General features: G+C 50.7%; 6 protein-coding genes across 6 annotated transcripts; 4 read left to right on the forward strand and 2 right to left on the reverse strand.

Moving 5' to 3' along the window:
* Positions 1 to 1,997: 1,997 nt before the first annotated feature.
* Positions 1,998 to 3,225, forward strand: C8Q69DRAFT_506245 (ras-related protein RSR1; the record flags this gene model as incomplete). The annotated part of the gene is made up of 8 exons (XM_028632780.1): positions 1,998 to 2,008; positions 2,100 to 2,131; positions 2,194 to 2,220; positions 2,367 to 2,446; positions 2,502 to 2,524; positions 2,600 to 2,628; positions 2,689 to 2,698; positions 2,796 to 3,225. The coding sequence occupies 8 exons, from the start codon at positions 1,998 to 2,000 to the stop codon at positions 3,223 to 3,225; spliced, it is 642 nt and encodes a 213-aa protein (XP_028485684.1).
* Positions 3,226 to 3,554: 329 nt separating this feature from the next.
* C8Q69DRAFT_229019 (carboxyl transferase) lies at positions 3,555 to 5,881 on the reverse strand. The gene is made up of 2 exons (XM_028626376.1): positions 4,251 to 5,881; positions 3,555 to 4,179 (listed from the first exon to the last, which is right to left on the reverse strand). The coding sequence occupies exons 1-2, from the start codon at positions 5,696 to 5,698 to the stop codon at positions 3,885 to 3,887; spliced, it is 1,743 nt and encodes a 580-aa protein (XP_028485685.1). The 5' UTR covers positions 5,699 to 5,881; the 3' UTR covers positions 3,555 to 3,884.
* A 192-nt stretch (positions 5,882 to 6,073) lies between these two features.
* C8Q69DRAFT_400947 (acyl-CoA dehydrogenase/oxidase) lies at positions 6,074 to 7,669 on the forward strand (the record flags this gene model as incomplete). The annotated part of the gene is made up of 5 exons (XM_028627905.1): positions 6,074 to 6,254; positions 6,358 to 6,445; positions 6,515 to 6,609; positions 6,666 to 6,901; positions 6,977 to 7,669. The coding sequence occupies 5 exons, from the start codon at positions 6,074 to 6,076 to the stop codon at positions 7,667 to 7,669; spliced, it is 1,293 nt and encodes a 430-aa protein (XP_028485686.1).
* Positions 7,670 to 7,829: 160 nt separating this feature from the next.
* On the reverse strand, positions 7,830 to 9,440 carry C8Q69DRAFT_229158 (hypothetical protein). Its single transcript, XM_028626379.1, has 2 exons — positions 9,192 to 9,440; positions 7,830 to 9,078 (listed from the first exon to the last, which is right to left on the reverse strand). The coding sequence occupies exons 1-2, from the start codon at positions 9,270 to 9,272 to the stop codon at positions 7,990 to 7,992; spliced, it is 1,170 nt and encodes a 389-aa protein (XP_028485687.1). The 5' UTR covers positions 9,273 to 9,440; the 3' UTR covers positions 7,830 to 7,989.
* Positions 9,441 to 9,631: 191 nt separating this feature from the next.
* Positions 9,632 to 12,564, forward strand: C8Q69DRAFT_229083 (putative 3-methylcrotonyl-CoA carboxylase subunit alpha). Its single transcript, XM_028626378.1, has 5 exons — positions 9,632 to 10,089; positions 10,148 to 10,346; positions 10,400 to 10,497; positions 10,548 to 12,180; positions 12,355 to 12,564. The coding sequence occupies exons 1-5, from the start codon at positions 9,935 to 9,937 to the stop codon at positions 12,409 to 12,411; spliced, it is 2,142 nt and encodes a 713-aa protein (XP_028485688.1). The 5' UTR covers positions 9,632 to 9,934; the 3' UTR covers positions 12,412 to 12,564.
* A 1,040-nt stretch (positions 12,565 to 13,604) lies between these two features.
* C8Q69DRAFT_229171 (D-arabinitol dehydrogenase) lies at positions 13,605 to 15,187 on the forward strand. The gene is made up of 3 exons (XM_028626380.1): positions 13,605 to 13,747; positions 13,815 to 14,321; positions 14,380 to 15,187. Exons 2-3 carry the CDS (start codon positions 13,825 to 13,827, stop codon positions 14,984 to 14,986), a joined length of 1,104 nt encoding a protein of 367 aa, XP_028485689.1. The 5' UTR covers positions 13,605 to 13,747; positions 13,815 to 13,824; the 3' UTR covers positions 14,987 to 15,187.
* Positions 15,188 to 15,972: the final 785 nt, after the last annotated feature.

A 15,972-nucleotide genomic window follows, 5' to 3' on the forward strand; every position in this document is an offset into this window, starting at 1 on the left:
AGAGCAGATAGAGGGCGACAATCAACCCCGCGGGTCAGAGAAGATTCGAGACGACTAGAGCCCTAGAGACTAGAGTACTGCTGCGAGGTTCCTGGCAACATCGTCATTTACTCTGGACCCTGGATCCCTGGAAGCACCCGACTAAGCAGGGGAGAGCGTTGAGATAATCTGCGGCCACAACCCGCGGAACCAATGGTGCACGTTCACTGTTGGGCGAGGCACGATTCGACTATATCCGAATGAGACGCCAGAGAGCACTTTAAACTAATTGATCGATAAGCGGAAACCCTCTTTTCCAGTTCTCTTGAGAGCGTTCGGATGTGGGCCCCGAACAATGGCCTGTGGGTGAGTTTTTGCAATTGCGTTCACGTTCGTGGCCCCCGAGGACCGCGGGGAGAATCCCGCTAAAAAAAGGCCACAAAAGAAGCGGGCCAGCTGTAGTGTAGAATATAATAATAATAAATGATCCCAGAGCAGAGAGCATCGTGAGGAGACTGCATCATTGCGCGGAGTTGTATCGCAGTTGTATCGCAGAAGTGCCCATGCTTGACACGCTTGACGTCAACAGTTCACTGAAGCGGTGGAGAGTTTCGTTCATCTAGACAGCTGGCAGTGCGGAAGAAGACGGCCGCCATCCGCGAGTTTCAGTGCCATCTTGTGAGGATCGTCTTTTGCAATTGCTGGAAATACTTATCTCGTCTCGTCTTCGAGCAATTCATCTCTCCAGGACGCCGTGGAAGTGGATACTCACGGCATCCCCAGCTTTCCCCAGACAACACAGCTTCAATTCATCATTCCCAGACGGTGAGTACACTTGCGATATACCTCGAGCCTCAATTCCTTGGGTTTCCGCAAAGGCACTGTTCCTGGCGCTCCCCTGAGCCTCTTAATGAGTCGCTGCTCGAAATGCCGGTCCGCCGCAGATCGTTTCCTGACAACCAGACAGACAGACATTTCGGGTGTGCTGCTAGAGTTGAATCCACGCTCAATGGGGCAATTGAACCATACCTTTAGCCGGCCGTCCTTCTAGCTGTCATTATCGCTCGTGTGCCAGTTGCTTCCCCTCGTTTCATCGTAGCTTGAAGGTGTGGTTCTTCTACGCCTTATTTACCACCCGGCGCGCTCACCGACCGCGATCCGTGCAGCTTCTCCGTCTCCGCAACATTTTCAAGATCATTGTTTTCGCTAACTCGGATCTGACGCAGCACGTCCTGTGTCGTGGCTTTCCGCCAACGACATTCCCCCCAATCTGCGATTCAAGTTTGCTTGCGGCCTTTGAAGTCACTCTTCTAAGGACCTATACAATTGGTCGAGTTCTCTTCCGCCGGACTTCCCAAGCCTACCGGAGCTGGTGACAACGATTACCCTGATACGAGGATACGACGACCGGCGCACAAGAACGAGGAACGGCCAATTGGCACGATACGGTTCCCCTCCAAGACGACTCTTCCACCTCAGCGTCCCTACACTTGGCACACTGCTCAATCTTCGTCCTCGTCCCAGCTAGCCTTTGCGGAGAATAACGGGCGTACTCTTTTAGGTCTCAACGCTACCATTGACCTTCGAGAAGAAAAAATACAGTTGCTTAAAGAGTCTTGGGAACTGATAACTGAGCGGGCGCAAAGGAACTGTACGCGGGATCTGGACTGACAGACATCGGCGCGGCCGCATTCAGCTCCAGAAGAAGCTGTCCCTGTGGTTTTACAGACCGGCTATAACGATCTGGAGATCCTACTCGTGTGTTTTGTTCCGCAATCCGGTGTCGATCACTCTGAGGCTAAACCGCAGGATATCTGTTTCTTTTGGCGACGTAAGATAAAGCCGCAACATTCTAGCAAATCCTCCGTGAGGAATCGGAACTACAATTCTCGCAGGCGGTGCCGCGAGGGTTCACGGTCAGGAGGCTCGACCCCTGCTACGGACCTCTGTGCAGTGTTTCCACTTGTTTTAGAGGATTGTCCAAGCGTTAGGACACGTGGATTCGAGGTTTAACCAAGATGCAGCCACGGTAAGTGCTGATCTAGCCCATGAAACCTCGTCCGTAAGGACATTCCCGGACGTCTCGTATAGCGGAGACTAATTCATCAATTGTAACCCAGACGAGAATATCATATCGTCGTGTTAGGTGCTGGTAGGCTCTAGCCTCTTATCTGGCATTGTCGTAAGCGGCTTCACTGATGCGACCGACCTTAGGTGGAGTCGGGAAGAGCTGTCTTACCGGTAAATAGACCTTTTTTTTCTCCTTTCTCCCCCTATAGACATCTAGTCACAGCGGCCTCCGCTTATTCACCATTTTACCAATCCTCTGTTCACCCGACTTCTTCCGTCGCTAGAACCTTGGGACACTTAAGCTTACAATTTCATAGCCCAGTTTGTACAGAATGTCTGGATAGAGAGCTACGATCCTACAATCGAGGATTCGTACCGCAAACAGATCGAAGTAGACGTGAGTTCGAAGCCTCTTGCCCTTGCTTTACCGTGCAGCCGTTAATCTTCCGTAGGGCAAACAATGTATCCTGGAGATGTATGTGCTTCTGACCACGTGATGCGAAAGCAACTGCCTACTTTGTATCGAAACTGACAAGACATTCCATTTCAGCCTTGATACTGCAGGCACAGAGCAATTCAGTGAGTAGCACCGCCTTTTTTCCAAGTTATTTTGTTGGAAAACCTGCTAACATATCTCAGCTGCTATGAGGTATGAGATCTCAAAATACCTTCTTGACAGAACCTCAACTGCAATCGCGCCAGATAACGCCAAAAAGATTACAAGCCCTGACTGATCTTTTATCCAGAGAGCTCTACATGAAGCAAGGGCAGGGATTCCTCCTTGTCTTCTCCATAACTAGCATGTCTTCCCTCAACGAGCTGTCAGAGCTCCGGGAGCAGATTATCCGCATCAAGGACGATGATCAAGTGCCTCTTGTGATAGTCGGAAACAAGTCAGACCTGGAGGAAGACCGCGCTGTATCACGCGCCAAAGCATTTGCTCTCTCCCAGAGCTGGGGCAATGCTCCCTACTACGAGACATCCGCTCGTCGCAGGGCCAACGTGAACGAAGTCTTTGTAGACCTCTGTCGACAGATCATCAGAAAAGATCTACAAGCCACCCAATTGAGACAGAATGAAAACCCCTTGCGCAAGCGCGAAGGGCCCAACCGTCATGATCGCAAGCGAGAGAGAAAGCGAGACTCCAAACGTAAGGGGCCCTGTGTGATTTTATGAGATGGATTGAGAGCGACGCATGAAGGGAAAACAATAGGAAAAGAAAAAAGTGAATTAAAGAAGTCAAAAAAAGTGATTTTTTTGTGCTTCTAGCTTTTTGTTTTTGTTTTTATTTTTTTCTACTTTTTTTTTTCCTTTTTTCATATTCCCCACTAAGCATATAACTGCCATATTTATTCTACTTGCTTTTCTATCTTGATTCCGTTTCATGTTTATGATTATCCTTTCCTCAGAATCGCTTGTTGACAACCGCGCCTACTAAATGGCCATTACATGGGCTATTCCTAACGGAAGATTCTACTGATCCACCACGCCTCTTCTTTCTCCACTCCATCCTGTCCATGATTTAATTTCTGACGATTTGAGATGTGGTTAACGTCTTAGAGATTTTGTCTGTTTTGAGCCTCTTCACATCTGTCGAGCATCAGAAAAGCTATTTCATTTTCGTTTTGGTTTAAGTACAATAATAGATCTTTATCTTTTATAGTCCATTGGAGCGTTTCATAGTCATATCGTCCGCGAAAAGATAGATTTGATGGCATGTTTGAAATCTATGCTTTCTTTATGGATTGCTAGGCACGACGCGTGTTCTGCTACGCAAAGATGCACCGGACAGATATCCTTGACAAATAACCGCACCGTCGCTTGAAAAGGAATTTTTACATCCTGAAGACACCGAACTTTGTCTGAACGTCGGCGTCCACATTTCCTCCTAGAGCTGCCGCTAAGCTAAGACCCAGGACTCGTCGGGTCTGGGACGGAGGGATGACGCCATCATCCCATAGACGAGCAGAGGAGAAGGTCGCTTCGGACTCCAGATCGATACGAGCTTTCAGAGCGGGGTCTGCAGTACGGCCAACTGCTTCCATGACGGCAGATAGTTGCTCAGAGCCCATAACGCCGATTTTGGCGTTGGGCCACATGAAGAGAAGACGGGGCGAGTAAGCCCGACCGCTACGGACAGCGTTAGCTTGAGGATAATTAATACTGAAGAGTAAAGAGGAACGGATATATTGTGAACTCACCACATTCCGTAATTGCCAGCACCGGCACTGGAACCGAACACGACAGTAAATTTAGGAACATCGGCACAGGCGACAGCGGTGACTAGCTTGGCGCCATTTTTGGCAATACCGCCTCTTTCTGCATCAGCACCGACCATGAACCCCGAGATATTCTGCAAGAAAATCAGTGGGATGTTTCGTTGGGCGCAGAGCTCAATAAAGTGAGCTCCTTTGAGTGAGGACTCGGAGAACAGGATGCCATTGTTGGCAACAATGCCAACCTGGGTTCCATAGATTCGGGCGAATCCAGTGACCAGGGTGCTGCCATAGTCACGTTTGAATTCGGCGAATTCACTGCCATCGACGATTCGTGCGATAACCTCATGCGCAGGTATCTGACGGCGGAGGTTTGTGCCCACAATTCCCGATAGTTCCTCTGGATCGTAGAGAGGTTCCTTAATGGCCTGCGTAGTCGACTGTAGAGGGAAAGAGGCCTTGGGATAGTTCAGGTTTGATATGCACCTGCGCGCAAGAACGAGGGCGTGTGCGTCATCAACCGCCAGATAATCCGTGACACCGGACACCGTGCTATGTAGATGTCCACCGCCTAGGTCTTCTGCGGACACCACTTCTCCCGTCGCTGCCTTGACAAGTGGAGGGCCCGCAAGGAAGATAGTGCCCTGGTTCTCGACGATGATTGTCTCGTCGCTCATAGCAGGGACATATGCGCCTCCAGCGGTGCAAGGTCCCATCACGACCGATATCTGGGGTATCCCCTGTGAGCTCATCCTTGCCTGGTTGAAGAATATCCGGCCAAAATGGTCTTTATCTGGAAAGACATCGGCTTGGTGAGGAAGGTTGGCACCGCCAGAATCCACGAGATAGATGCAAGGTAGTTTGTTTTCCTGTGCAATTGCCTGGGCACGGAGATGCTTCTTCACGGTGATCGGATAGTACGTGCCTCCTTTGACGGTACTATCATTGGCGACAATCATGCATGTGACACCCTCAACAGTGCCTATCCCAGTAATGATTCCTCCAGACGGTACCTCTTCTCCGTACATGTCATATCCCGCCAACGGGGAGAGTTCCAAAAGAGATGTCCCAGGGTCGATAAGCGCCGACACTCGATCTCGAGGCAGCATCTTTCCTCGTGCCAGATGTTTCTCCTTCGATTTCTGTGGTCCTCCTTGTGCAATCTTCTCGTGCAGCTTCGACATTTTCTCCAACAACTCGTTCATTTGTGCCGCGTTCTCCTGAAAATCAGCGGAGGATGTATCCACCGCCGTGGGGAGGACCGATATCGCGGAAGCATGGTGTCGGTGCGTATAGCTGGCAATTGTCCGTGGACGTGTCGTGAATCCTCCTAACAGCAGCCGTCGTCGAGGTTGTAGTTGGCGACCGGGTAGTGTTTTCGAGGGCAAATTGCGGAGAAGGACTAGGGACGGGCCTCGGATTGTGGGGGCCATGGTGGAGAACGTCGCAAGGATAAAAGGAAAAAGGAAATAGAGAGATGTCAGACAGTTTTTCAGATTATTATTCTTCAGATATCTCCTTTGCAAAGAGGGGAGTAAGAGTAGTGCAATGGGAGGTACGCAGCAGGAAGAGAGGACGAGGTGCGGTAAGGTACCTAGGTATGTAGTAGTAGTACGCCAGAGCGTGGAGAGAGGATGATTGTCCGGGGGCGGGGAAAATGCGGAGAGCGAGGATTGCCGCGTCCAACCGTCGCATGTGAGCCGGGGCTTACCCGTCGATTACTATCGGCTTTACTTCTGCTCGTGTCTAGCACATATACCCCGTTCTCTTTTGCTGAATTGTGCATCTTTTCAGATCAAATAGACAACATGGCCGCTCTTAGAGTTCCGCAATTGCTCCTGCGTTCCTCCAGGACGCTCAATCAGGTACAGCGACCGCTTGTGCAGACCCCTGCATGGCGCATGTTGTCAACAAAACATCCGAAGGGCTTCCAACTACCGACGGAAGACGATTTGGTCGAATTGAGGGAAAGAGTGCAGGAATTCACGAGTAAGTCTTGCTCTACGGGAAAGGCTCCATTTGATGGGTTTAGCCATATACATCTCAATACTATATTTCACGTGCTTGATATTCTAATGCTTGCTTCATCAAGGACGTGAAATTCCCGAAGAAGTTGCTGCACGGACGGATCAGCAAAATGAATTCCCCATGGAAATGTGGCAGAAGTTGGGAGACGCTGGGTGAGTAACTAGCATACCCCCGGTATTATTCTGGATTACAGCTAAGCCAGAATCCTCCTTATATCTCAGGTTCCTTGGGGTTACAGCAGACGAAGAATATGGCGGATTGGCCATGGGATACCAGGCGCATTGTATAGTCCTCGAAGAGATCAGCAGAGCTTCAGGTACTGAAGACCTATACCAGAACTTGATAGCATTATTATCCTAATCGTCTAAATAGGAAGCATTGGTCTCTCCTACGCCGCTCACTCGCAGCTTTGCGTCAATCAGCTTTCATTGAATGGATCGCCAGAGCAGAAAGCCAGGTTTCTCCCTGGTCTGATATCTGGCCAGAAGGTCGGTGCGCTAGCCATGTCTGAACATTCTGCCGGTTCGGATGTCGTGAGCATGAAGACGACGGCGAAAGCTGTCGACGGTGGCTGGCTGCTCAACGGGACAAAGATGTGGATCACGAACGTTAGTCGACTGCTCTCTCAAAGATCTTCTACGATTCATCCTATCCATAAAACCTGACATTTTGGCAATATATAGGGACCCGATGCGGACTTCATTGTCGTGTATGCGAAAACGGAACCCGAGAAAGGATCGAAGGGCATCACGGCCTTCGTGGTCGAAAAGACCTTCAAGGGTTTCTCCTGCGCTCGAAAACTCGATAAGCTAGGAATGCGTGGCTCGAATACGGGCGAGCTTATCTTCGAGGATGTCTTTGTCCCCAAAGAGAACATCCTTGGAGAGGTAAACAAGGGCGTCAAGGTCCTTATGGAAGGCTTGGACCTCGAGAGACTTGTTCTGAGTGCTGGTCCTTTGGGAATCATGCAAGCTGCACTCGACCTCGTTCTTCCCTACACCCACACCCGAAAGCAGTTCGGGACTCCCGTTGCATACAATCAACTCATCCAAGGCAAACTTGCAGATATGCATACCAAACTCGCGGCTTCCCGTGCGTATACCTATTCCACAGCTCGTGGCATCGATGCTTCTGCTGTCTCAGGCCACGGGACCGTTGTTCCCACGAAAGATTGCGCCGGTGCTATCCTCTACGCTGCGGAACGAGCCACTGAGTGTGCCTTGGATGGTATCCAGCTGATGGGAGGAACCGGGTATATTAATGAGATCCCGGCTGGTAGATTGCTTCGCGATGCGAAGTTGTATGAGATTGGTGCCGGCACGAGCGAGATTCGACGAATGGTAATTGGAAGGGCATTTCACAAGGAATATTCATGAATAGGAGGGCAACGCCAACATGTTTGTCTTATCCACAAGAGATCTTATGATCCCTTCTCAGAGGGTAAAAGCAGTAAATGATCTTATGAGAGTGCTGAAGAAAGCCAAAACGCAGATCCTAAAACCGCCTGATCTAGTTGTTCGAGTTTATCACACACCTTATGTATTCTGAAGTTACTATGGAACTTTCCTCATATCATGTGCATGTCTGCTAGAGAAAAAGCTAGCAGTGGGGCCTGAATCTATAAGCAATGAATTATAACTGTACAGAATCGAGAATAAATGTGTTGTTTATCATCAATCATGCTGCTCGGCATGACCTATTTTTGACCATTTCGCGTCCTGGTCGACCGTCGAACGTTCGTTTTTGGTGGAGACGAAGCTTCTTTTACTTGATCGTTTGCCTTTGTTCTTCTCGCCGGGGCAGCACGCTTCGGTCGAGGCTGAGTATTCTCCGTTTCCTTATCCACGGATTCTGAAGCCCGCCGTTTGCGCTGCGAACGTCGCCCCGCAGTAGAGAGTACAGGCACCTCCACAGCGATAGATATTTTCTTATTCTCGTCGCTTCTCGTTGATTTCTGCTGTGAGGCTTTGGTAGATGCCCTTTGCTCAGGTTCCGCTGCGTGGTCACTCGCACCAGGTGGTTTATCCTGCACTGTGGCCGTACGTCTGAGTCGGGATGTAGATTTCCGCTGTGGCCCGTCTTTCGTCTTTACGGCAACAGCTGGCTTTTCGGCACCATTGATGGATAGAGGGGGTGGCGTGAATGATGTGCCCGTATCAGCTTCCGTAATCTGTTGAGGAACATCTGCTCTAGACACATCGCCTGACAACGGATGACCTTCTGGAGTGATATCTGCAGACCCACTTGAAATCTTTTGTGTCTTTTCTCGTCGGCTCCTTGTAGCAGTACCATTACTACTAGAAGCAGACTTGGTAGTGTTGGACTTTCTTATCCCATTTCCGTTGCGTTTGGGCTGAGAGTCCTTAAAGATCTCTCGCCAGTTCCTGAGGAGAGCCACCTTCTCCCCAAAACCGGGTTCATACAGCTGTGCTCTCTGGACAGCGGCATCGTCCGATTTCTTCCATACGACGCCCTTGAAGGACGACGCGTCTATCAGCTCGAAGGGCGGTGGAGTCTCTTCATCGTCCAAACTCAACTCCGGTATGTCATCCACCCGTGCAAGTTCTCGCTTCTTTGTGTTCCTCGTCTCATCACCATTCCCTTGGGACTTTGTACGGCTTCTGTATGGAGACGCTCGAGTGCTCCGCAGTTTACGAACCACGGATGCGTCGTCATCGTAATAATCGTCCGAATAATATTCCCAGTCGCTGAAGATCTCTACGAGTTCGAGGGCAGGGTCATCCACGGGTATAGGAGAATGCTGAGCAGTTTCCGCTAGGTTATCCTGTAATATCCGAATTTCAAAGTCAGTTCTCGTTTTCGGTTGCATTTCACCCAGACAGATTTCCACTGCAGAAAATTTTTTCACGAGGGTTGATGGGGTGTTGAGAAACGCACAGCAATATCAGGGTTTGCGTCCTCAGCCCAATACCATTCGTCCTCGTAGTCATCGTCAACGAAGTCTTCATCGTCCGACATGGTGGATAGGGACTCAAAACGCCAATAAGAACTGTTCAGAGAAAATGCGCGGTCGAAGCCAAGACAGGAGTCCGCCCCATTCAGGCTATGTTGGTGGAAGCAGCGGTTCTCGAGGCAGGAAAAGCTAACAATTCATTCCAAGCTTGCTTTCATCATATGCCGATACCAAGAATAGCTAGAAGGTCAGGTGCCAGGAACTACTACCCTGGTTTCCGTGATCAGCGAAAAAAGGGTCTCCAAAGCTGACAAGACCACACGAAAATGTGCCACGTCTGCAATCTCAATTCGAATTAAACAGTGGCTCGGGAATAAAAGTTGTCTGAGCAAAGACGACGTCTAGGCTGGAAAATGTGACCGCAGCCTTCGAGATCTGAATTTCCCTGCGTTTCCGCTTTCCTCTTGCGGATCCCGAATTGGAATTCCAGGACAAGGATGGATCGGCGGTGTCACGTGCACGGCTCTTTCCCCGCGTTCGCTTTCCGTCGGCTTAACCATTTTCTGGGGTTGAGGGGGCCTGCCGAGGAAAGGGAAGAATGTAATACGTCTCTTTAAGACACCTGTCGGACGGCGGTCTTGTTGATTTCGAAGCATGATTTGTGTTTCTGGAAATATTTACCACTTATTGTTTTGAGATCCAAAGCAAGAGCTGAGTGTACAGTGCAATGCCTCTGTCCTCGCTTCTCCGCACTACTTCCCGACTGGGGTCGGCTGCAATCCGATCAACAGCTGCAAGAGCTGCTTCAACAGCAGCAAACCCAGCTGGTGGCCAGACCTCTCTCAACTCTATCCTCGTTGCAAACCGAGGCGAGATAGCTTTGTAAGTCTTAGTAAGGGCATCTTTGCAGAGGTCACTCTAGTAACGACCGATTGTTTAGGCGAGTCGGACGGACAGCTTCTCAACACGGTATCCGCATAACTACGTTGTACACAGACCCTGATGCAAAATCCCAGCACGCTCTAAGCTCGCCCTCTGCCTTCAATCTGGGACATACATCGGCGTATCTCGACGGCGATCGTATCATAGAGATTGCTAAGAGGGAGGGTTGTCAGGCTATACATCCCGGCTACGGCTTTGTTCGTCGTTCCCTAGCACCAGGCTGTATTTCAACTTTCTAACAGGTAGACAGCTGAGCGAGAATGCTGCTTTTGCCCAAAAGTGTACGCAAGCCGGCCTAGTCTTCATTGGCCCACCATGGAAGGCTATCGAGGATATGGGAGACAAGAGGTCAGCCCTGATAACCCTCCTACAGACTAGTATCACTGATCCAAATCTAGTCGGTCGAAGGAGATCATGACCGCAGCAGGCGTGCCCTGCGTTCCAGGATACCACGGCAGCAACCAGGATCCAGCATTCCTCGAACAAGAGGCCGATAAGATTAAATACCCAGTGCTGATTAAAGCAGTCAAGGGCGGAGGAGGGAAGGGCATGCGCATAGCCAATTCCAAAGCGGAGTTTCAAGATCAGCTGCGGTCAGCTCAGTCGGAGGCTCTGAATTCCTTCGGAGACGATCATGTGTTGATTGAGAAATATATCACGACGCCACGACACATTGAAGTGCAGGTCTTTGCGGACAAGCACGGAAACTGCGTCGCTTTAGGTGAGCGAGACTGCAGCATTCAGAGACGCCATCAAAAGATTTTGGAAGAGTCTCCTGCCCCCGATCTGCCTCAAGAGACGAGGAAGGATATCTGGAACAAAGCACGGTCGGCTGCATTGGCCGTGGGCTACGAAGGTGCAGGAACTGTCGAGTTCATTTTCGACAATGAGACGGGCGAGTTCTTCTTCATGGAGATGAATACCAGGCTCCAAGTTGAGCACCCAGTCACAGAGATGGTTACCGGACAAGATCTGGTTCACTGGCAGATCCTCGTCGCTGAAGGAGCCCCTTTGCCACTTACCCAAGAAGAAATCGAAGCCACGATCATGAACAGCGGCCATGCCATTGAGGCCAGAATATACGCTGAAAACCCTGACCAAGGCTTCATTCCTGACTCTGGACTGCTCACCCATGTGCGAACACCTACTCTCGGCAAAGATGTGCGAATTGATGCTGGGTTCGTCGCAGGAGACGAGGTCTCTGCCCATTACGATCCTATGATTGCGAAGCTTATCGTGCGAGGCGCAAACCGAACGGAAGCCATTCGCAATTTGACGCTCGCCCTCGAGGAGTATGAGGTTGCTGGACCCGTTACCAACATTGAGTTCCTGAAGGCCGTGTGCCAGAGCGAAGATTTCGTCGAGGGCAAGGTTGAGACTGGGTACATTGAGAAGCACAGAGCGGAGCTCTTCGCGGAGAAGAGTATTCCGGACGAAGTGCTGGCCCAGGTCGCGCTGGCTTGTCTGATCCAGGATTCCACATCTGAACCCGCCGTCCAAACTCACTGTCGAGGACCCAGAGGAGGATCCGTGGGGTTCGGCCCTGGCTATCAGCAACGACAGTTCACCTTTGCAGAAGAAACGGCAGCTGCTGGACACGGCAAGGAGCATGCAGTCGAGGTGCACCAAACTGGGGAGGACAAGTTTCGTGTCATTGTCAACGGACAAGTCTGGGACAACGTGACGACCCAGGTTGACTTGCAGTCGAGGGTGGTGCGATCATTTTTCCCCCACACACGACTGGACACTACGGTGATACGAGACGAGAACTCGGTGATCGCATTTCAGCGGGGTCGACAGTATCGCCTGGAAATACCGCGGGGGAAATGGATGGAAAAAGCACTGGGTATCCGTGATGTTGCTAACAGCGTACTAGCACCGATGCCGTGTAAAATCCTTCGTGTTGAGGTCCAGGCAGGCGACCGGGTGGAGAAGGACCAAGCGCTGGTGGTGATTGAGAGTATGAAGATGGAGACGGTCATCCGCAGCCCGCATCACGGGACCATTGCGCGGGTTGTACACAAGAAAGGGGTAGGTCACGCCGCACGTCCAGCTTTTTCTTCGCTATCACCCCGGTTTGGCACGGCCCACGGGGCACTTCCATCGTCATTCTTCGAGTCTTCTAACTCCCCACAACCCAGCGGGTCTGGGCCCTCGATTGAGTTAATACATAACTATAACTGACTGAGCTGATTTGGGATGCAGGATCAATGCAAGAGCGGTACGCCGCTGGTCGAATTTGTCGGTGACGATGCAGCATAATCTGCCGGCCGTCGTGGATGTGTTGGAGATTGAAATGGACCAGAGTCACCACGGACCAGGCCTACCATATGATATGAGAGCGTAAATCCGGAGATCGTGCGAGGTGATCGGTCGGGACACTCGGGATAAGATGGCTTCTAGCCATGTTCGGACAGTTCGGGGGCGCTCTCGGCCCCAGATCGAGGGCCAGCGCTTAGGCACACAACGGCCACGGCTTTCCCCGGAAGTCGGGGAGACAATGGAAGAACAATATGGAAGAATCATAGCCAAACTCTCTGAGGACCCAAGAACGACCTGGAAGCCGCCATGGCGGTTCCAAGGCACCACACCAGAGTTATAGCTATAGATAGTAACTATACGATATTATGGTACGAACAATGGCAACAAATACTCTTCACAGTTAGCACCAGCAATAGAATAATTCCCGCTATCCCACATCCTTCCAGGTCCTGTATCTCAGCTTCCCCGCTCGTCGCAACTCCTCGTTTCTGTAATCGTGTCCTCGGAGCGGTGAGGGTCCGATACTGAATTTTCTTTTCTTTTCTTTTTTCTTTTTTCTTTCCTTTTTTTGGGCATCGTTTCACCGTGTACCATAGAATTGTTAACAGACCCTGGTGGTTACTACTACTATGGCCTGATCGTCAAGCACTAGACGGTAAGCGACAGGGACCAGCAGACCTATTTAATATGCCGGGAGCAGCCACCTCAATGGGCGGTGGCCGTGTTGAACGGGCCAGGCAGATGACAGAGTTGAGGTGGGATGTTGAACAAGCAGGGGAAGCTATCTTGGACAGTGCCAGGACGGTGTTTGGTCGGTGGCGTCTTTTGGGGAAAAGCATGGACAGAGCTGTCGCGGAGTGGCGGCTGCGGAGAGAAACTGATAGATAGTCTGATAGTGAAAGCATGCCGCGTAGCTTTGTCCGTTGGCCGTGTTTACCTAGTAGATTCTGGGCAAGGGGGGGAAGTTGGACAGATCCGGTCGAGACGGGCCTGAAACTGCCACCGCTGGACATCACATGGTTCGCGCACCAGCCCCGCATGTTTTGAAGCTCTGCAAGCTTTATTTATTAGTACTTCTCTCCCGTCCGAGTTGTCTTCTGTTTCCTTCGAGGTATCTTGTCAAGCACGTCGCGTTATCTGCTCTCTGTTGATCTCCCTCAGCAGCAGGCCACTGGTGTTCTGGTGCCGCCTCAATTGCTGTTTATCCTCGCCTGCGGAATCCCTTGCTAAGTAGCTTCCTGCCTTAGGCTTTAGTTCAACGTGTGTATCTAGAGCAGAAGAAGCAGAGTGAGTTAGGGTTTCCACTCGCTGTCGAGCTATTTGAGAAACATATCAAGTCAGCTTACTCTTCCTCTCCCAACTCCCTTGTTCTGCTGTCACTAAGACCATGTCAGATTCTCCAGCAAAATCACCATGTTCAAGCCTGTGTTGTCACGTACGGCCGTGAGAGCTGTCAGCCGGGCTACTGCCTCTCGGGTTGTCAATGGCACCCGTCCTATTTCCACCACGCATGCGATGCTGAAGGATGAGCCCAAAGACAAGGATCCCTTCGCCGCCGCCACGACTGCTGCTCCCGGGGGCGCCTCCGGTCAACACGAGGGTGCCTGGGCGCGTACCGACGAGAACGTCAAGATTGAATACCCGGAGGACCATGAGATGCCTCGCAGTCCTATCGTCCAGGGCCGTGGTGGTATGCACTTCAAGCGCACCCTCGCTTCCTTCTCCCTGGAGAACAAGGTCAGCGTGGTCACCGGTGGTGCTCGTGGTCTGGGTCTAGTCATGGGCCAAGCTCTTGTCAACTCTGGCTCTGATCTGGCCATTGTCGATCTCAACCAGGCGGAGGCTGAGGAGCAGGCTCAGAAGCTCGTCCAGCAGTTCCGTGACGAGAACCCGGGACTGGACCCTGAAGAGTAAGTTCGATCCAACTCCTAAGTGTGATGAACACCCCATCTAACAACTGGAAATAAGCCTCCCTAAGGTTACTGCACACTACTCCGACGTTTCGGACCCCGAGTCCGTAAACAAGGCTTTTGCTGAAATTCTGTCCGCCCACGGCAAGGTCGACAACCTGGTCACTTCTGCTGGATTCACCGAGAACTTTGATGCGATCTCATACCCACATGACCGCATCAAGAAGCTCTGGGGTGTCAACGTGGATGGTACTTACCTGTGGTCCACGGCTGTTGCCAAGCACCTTATGGATCGTAAATCCCCCGGTAGCATTGTCATGATTGGCAGTATGTCTGGTGCCATTGTCAACGTTCCTCAACCCCAGGCTCCGTACAATGCCGCCAAGGCCGCTGTGCGACACCTGGCTGCATCTTTTGCTGTCGAATGGGCTGGTCACAACATCCGGGTTAACTGCATTAGCCCCGGTTATATGCTGACGGCCCTCACTCGCAAGATCCTCGACGAGAACCCCGAGCTTAACAAGAAGTGGACCTCCTTGATTCCTGTTGGCAAGATGGGAACTCCCGAGGACCTCATGGGTGCCGTCACCTTCTTGCTCAGTGATGCTGCCAAGTACATCACTGGTGCGGATCTCCGTGTTGACGGTGGTTACACTCTTACCTAAGGGCGCCACTCCGAACAGCATTTGATATTTCACAATCTTAGCGTTCTGTTTATTTCAACTGGAGCAAAAACATGATATTGGGTTCGGTTATAGACAGCTGTGATTTTCTTACGAAGGGCAACATCATAACATGTGTCTCCTGGGCCGACTCTTCGGTTCATGGCTTGTGGTTACTATTCTGTCTATTTGATTCAACGATCCGGAGTTGCACTTTTTCGACTTTCTTGGAAGTGTATCACGTTGCGTCCAGGAGTCCTTCTGTTACGGCTTGTTGGCCTTGCTTTCTGTGTTCGAGTGCAATTTGATAGATCATGGCACTGTGGACTGTTGGGATGCGTACGACGATAGACTCGTGCGCATCTCTGTTTCTGGGACGGTTGTACAAGGCGCTAACTAATACTCATGTTCAGGCGACCCCTGGCAGTCTGGGGTTTTTGTTCTTACTCGGGAACTAGCTTCGAACTGAAGCCTCCTTGTCTTCTGTCGGACCTTTTGCTTCATCACACTGATAGACCTGTATCACGGCCCACTTATGACTCACGAACAATAAAAGCATAGACCATAGACTATAGATAATTGATACCCATACAATTTATCGACACGAGGAAGAAGAAGAAAAAAGAGAGGCAAAAAAGGATGCTGATACATCTGAAGACAACGACGAAAAAGAAAAGAAAAAGAGAAGAAACGTTTCAGCAAGATGAGAGCTTGACTTGCATTTTGATTCCAGAAACATCATATGTTCGAGGCATTCCCAACGTCTTTTGAGTTCGCGTCTTGTCAAGCTTGGTCTGAAAATCATACAACAGTGAACCTCGGACATAGTCGCTCAGCAACAGTACAGCACAGCTTTCAACTCCCTCTTGCCACTTTACAAGTAAGGTTTGTTACTGAGCGATGGCCCCCCGAAGTAATAATCGATAACTAGAGCCGCAGACGCGGGTAATATAGTTCCTACTACTACTCTAGAATTTACAGATTACAGA

Source organism: Paecilomyces variotii (assembly GCF_004022145.1).
Source record: "Paecilomyces variotii strain CBS 101075 chromosome Unknown C8Q69scaffold_4, whole genome shotgun sequence".
NCBI classification, from domain to species: Eukaryota; Fungi; Ascomycota; class Eurotiomycetes; order Eurotiales; family Thermoascaceae; genus Paecilomyces; species Paecilomyces variotii.